General features: G+C 37.5%; 1 protein-coding gene across 1 annotated transcript; it reads left to right on the forward strand.

Annotated features, from left to right (window-relative positions):
* The first annotated feature begins 1,031 nt into the window (after positions 1 to 1,031).
* fgfbp3 (fibroblast growth factor binding protein 3) lies at positions 1,032 to 3,413 on the forward strand. Its single transcript, XM_079854300.1, has 2 exons — positions 1,032 to 1,287; positions 2,080 to 3,413. Exon 2 carries the CDS (start codon positions 2,163 to 2,165, stop codon positions 2,853 to 2,855), a length of 693 nt encoding a protein of 230 aa, XP_079710426.1. The 5' UTR covers positions 1,032 to 1,287; positions 2,080 to 2,162; the 3' UTR covers positions 2,856 to 3,413.
* The last annotated feature ends 834 nt before the right edge of the window (positions 3,414 to 4,247 follow it).

Below are 4,247 nucleotides of genomic sequence, written 5' to 3' on the forward strand. Positions count from 1 at the left end.
CTGCCTGTGAGGCCCCGAGCAAGACAACAGCCATGTATGACTTTACCAGCGTCGGCTGTGGGTCAGCAGCTGGGGTTTGGTTGGTATGGAGACACAACTGACTATCAAGAATCTGCATCAACTGAACAGACAAAGAGCAGAGCACGACAGGGCCATAGGGATGGTTTAGGTTGAGGATTAGAAAGTGTTGCCAGATACGTAAGCATATGGAAATGCAAATAACAAACACGCACATACAAATACCCTGATAGAATTAACACAAAATGGCAGGCGCGCACACACACATACACACACACACACACACACACACACACACACACACACACACATAATCTCCAAAAGTCTACAGCACTATTTTTAACTGGATAATAGAATGAAAATGTAAAAAGCCCCCTAAGGGAAAATGATAGTGCTTGCTGATCCAAGAATAAGTACATTTAAAAAGAAACAAGCACAAACAAATGTTGTTGTGGCAAATGAAAAAGTCCTTTTTGGTTCAGGTCTCAGAAAAGCTCCCAGAGTTGAAGTTCCAGGTCAGAAGAATGAACTTTATTGACAAGCAACAAAGTGAGACGCCAGCTGGCCATCTGGACATCTAAAGTTTCCATTCCCAGTCCTCATGTCTTATACCTTTTTCTTATCGCTAGGTGCCCAATGGTCACCTTCATATCTCTCTTCTTTTTTGCCACTCCTTGTGTCCTTGCCACCATTAAAACATCTTCCCCTAGACCTTCTTCTATTGGTGGAACATCTCAAAAACATCTTATATAACATTCTTCCAGTGCCTCCCAACACCTGGATCCCTTCTACAGGTTTTTGGGTACTTTTCCATTCTCTTATCCTTGTGACCTATTTTCTGCTTGGTTTTACTGCCTTCAGACTTTTATATGAGACAAGGGAAATTCTCCAACATTAGCAGTTTCCCTTTTGAAATGGCTTCAATTATTATTATTATTTGATTTATTTAATAGCAAAAAAGCACACAAAACAAAATGCCTTGGAAAGAAGGATAGGCGAGAGAGAAACTAATAGATTGAAAGGAGACAAAGGAGTGAAGAGAAGGGATGGGGTGAGGGGTGTCCATTTGTCTTCAGACGAGGAGGGAGGTGCCAGATTCTGGAAGGTTTGGATACCCTATTGATGCCCTCAAAAAGCATCCACCATGGAGCCCCCCTTTCCCCCATTTTTTTCCCTATATCCCTCGATTCCATCCTTTATTTCCACCCCCTCCATTCTTATCCTTCCACAAGCTTCTCTCACTCGCAGTCTTTAGAAGAAGTCATCTCGGTAAGTAAAAAGCTCTGAGAAAAACGCTAAATATGAAACTTTACAGCTCTATTTTCTAGAATACAAGTGCTTGAGTGGCGTATAAGGAGGGGAAACGCATCATATCTGTGCTAGTTTTGTTTATTAGGATGAGGAGGATGGGATGTGATTTGGTTTATCAGGTTGTTGTCATATTAAATTGATGCATACAGACTCATGCAGATCTATTCGTTTTAATGAATAAAATAAAAATAACTAGATAAATAACAAATTATAAAAATAAAAGGTAATTGTTTTACTTTTGAAATTTGAAAAGGGTTTATTATTTTAAAATTACATAAATTATTATTAAATTAAATTCTTAAAATCATTATGAAATGATATATGTTTAAAACATTTTAAGACTCACTTATCTAGTCTGCATCATGTCAGTGTAATTTTAGTATCATTGAGAAGCTATTATACTTTGAATTCGTGAGACTTATTTTAATTTTAATGAAAGTTTTAGCTATTTTATTGTGCGTTTTGTCTTTTTTTATGTCTATATAGATTATTCAATTTTTTTATTTTAGTTTTAGTTATTTTTGTACAGTTAAACCAAATGAAAAGGAGAAATGCTTTATTTCAGTTAACGTTTATTTTAATCAAAATAACAAAAATCGTTAGCCAAATAATTGCCTAAGAAATAATGAATTAAAAAATGACTTATTATGGCAATTATGCTATGAGGCTAACGAAAGGTTTTTTGGGGGTTTTAGTTAACTACAATAACCCTTCATCATGCATTAATGTTTATCCTCTCTAATTTTGCAGGTGCTGAATTCTCTTTTCTGAGGGTGCTGTGTGTGTCCTGAACCAGAGATTTCTTCCTTTCTATAACCTTCATACACACAGCCATGCGAGAGCGGAGTCTATTCTTCACCTTTTCCCTCCTCTTCCTCCTCCTATCTTTCTCTGAGACAAAAAAGAAGTCCAAACAACCATCAGATGCAGTGACTGGATCCGATAGTACTGCCACAAATCCCTTGCTGGGGTCCGGTCAACTAAGCACTAAGGATGGGCACCGCTGCACCTGGGAGACGCTAGAGAGAGGAGCTAACATCCTGCTCCAGGTGAGCTGCTCTTCCCCTGAGGAGGAGGGACTCAAACCTCCCTACACATGCCAGTTTGCTGGAAAACCTCAGGAATGCTCCGTGTACAGCACCCAGTCCTCTCAGTACTGGAAACAAGTGGTGAGCAAACTGAAGAAGCGAAAGAATGCTTGCGAGGGGGAGAAAGTCCTGAAAACACGCCTGTGTAAGAGAGCACCCAGCGCGTCTCACATGAAACTCACAGAGAGAAGCGGAGAAGAGACGACCACACACATTAGCGAGGGAACGCAAGAAGAGAGCAAGCGCAAAACAGAGGCGCCCGTGAGGAAAGAAAAAGAAGTACAGAAAGAGAAGGAAGAGGAGGTGAAGAAAGAAGAGGATGAGGGGTTCGGAGAAGTTCTGAATGATGGAATCTCAGACATGGGGCCTGCTGTGAGCTACTGCGGAGAGGGATGGCATTCTGTATGCAGCTTTTTTGTCAAGTTTTTTGATGGTTAAAAAAGAGAAACATCTGCTATCAATGCTTTTTCGGACCCAGTAGAGGATAAGAATGTTGATGCATGAAAAAAAGACGGAAAGACAACGCTGTCGGGTGTCAAAAAACGACTTAGAAGAAGCTTACCAGCTAGTCTGCACCCTAAAAACATCATGGATAAAAACAGTCCTGTTGTGAAGAGGAAGACAAATAGACACAGAAAAAAAGTAGTTTATTTGTAACATTTAACAAACTCACTAATCACATTGCTTACAAAATGTATTACTTGTGTATATTGCAACTAAACCTGATTTCCCTTTTTGTAGATAATGACTAATTGTGATTTGAATTGAATTTTTATTCATTATGAAAATTGTTGTATATGATTTTTGCAAATAATACTCAAATCAATTAAAAACAAATTTAATTAATTATGTATGCATATATTTTTTAACCAAAATTTTAGCCTAGATATATGGCAGAAAATCTTTTTATCATTCATGCTGAACACAGCTGGATGATAAGATTAAAAGTCCTTCAGAGCTCACACAAGATGAATAAAAGGACCTTATATAACTATTTATATTGTGTATTTATGTGTACATAGATGTGTATAAAGATGTTTGCCAGTAGATATTCAGACAGCATAGCATTCTCCGTTGTGCATCAATAGTCAGCTTGCTATATCAGTGGTCTAAAATGACAGTCACAGATTATATAACAGCACATAGTTCAAATCGATAAAATGTGCCATTGAAGTGGCATTCACTTACCCCCTGATGACTCAAAACTATAAGAAGGGGAAAATATTGTGCAATAAATTGCTCTTTTGTTCAGGAGTTTTCTGTAGGTTTACAACCGCCTATTGCAGCGACATGTTAGATTCAGATACTTCTGTTGGCTTCACTCACTGCCTATAGAACATTCAATATTATGCTCATTGTCACAAATGTTTCCTGTGTCAGGGTTAGATACAGCAGATTCATCTTTTCACCTCATGTTGTGAGAAACTATATTATCTATATTCTGATATCTAAAGACTAGTGAAAGACTTCCCTGTGTTTGCTCTGCTAAATTCAACTCACCTGTAAAAGTGACTTTAATGTGTCTCAAATTTGAATCAGGCATAAATAATGTATGTAATATGATCTGATCCTCCAAAAATATCAGTATTAAATATCATGTGACTATTCTCGTTGGACATCCTAACAACACTAATTGGATATATATATAACGTGAATAGTCACATATTTGATATGATATTGATATTTTGTACTTTTGGGGATCAGATATTGCATATTCTTTAGCATATATGCATTTACTGTCAAGGCCAACATGAAAGACATGACCAGAGACAGAGTTTTCAGCTGTACATTTTTCTCACAAACTGCTATCTCACACAGAAAGAAAAAAGT

Source organism: Squalius cephalus (genome assembly GCF_949319135.1).
Source record: "Squalius cephalus genome assembly, chromosome: 20".
Classification (NCBI taxonomy): domain Eukaryota; kingdom Metazoa; phylum Chordata; class Actinopteri; order Cypriniformes; family Leuciscidae; genus Squalius; species Squalius cephalus.

Excerpts from the sequence above, each read along its gene's own strand:
- fgfbp3 (XM_079854300.1), top strand. The coding sequence starts at position 2,163 with ATGCGAGAGCGGAGTCTATTCTTCACCTTTTCCCTCCTCTTCCTCCTC.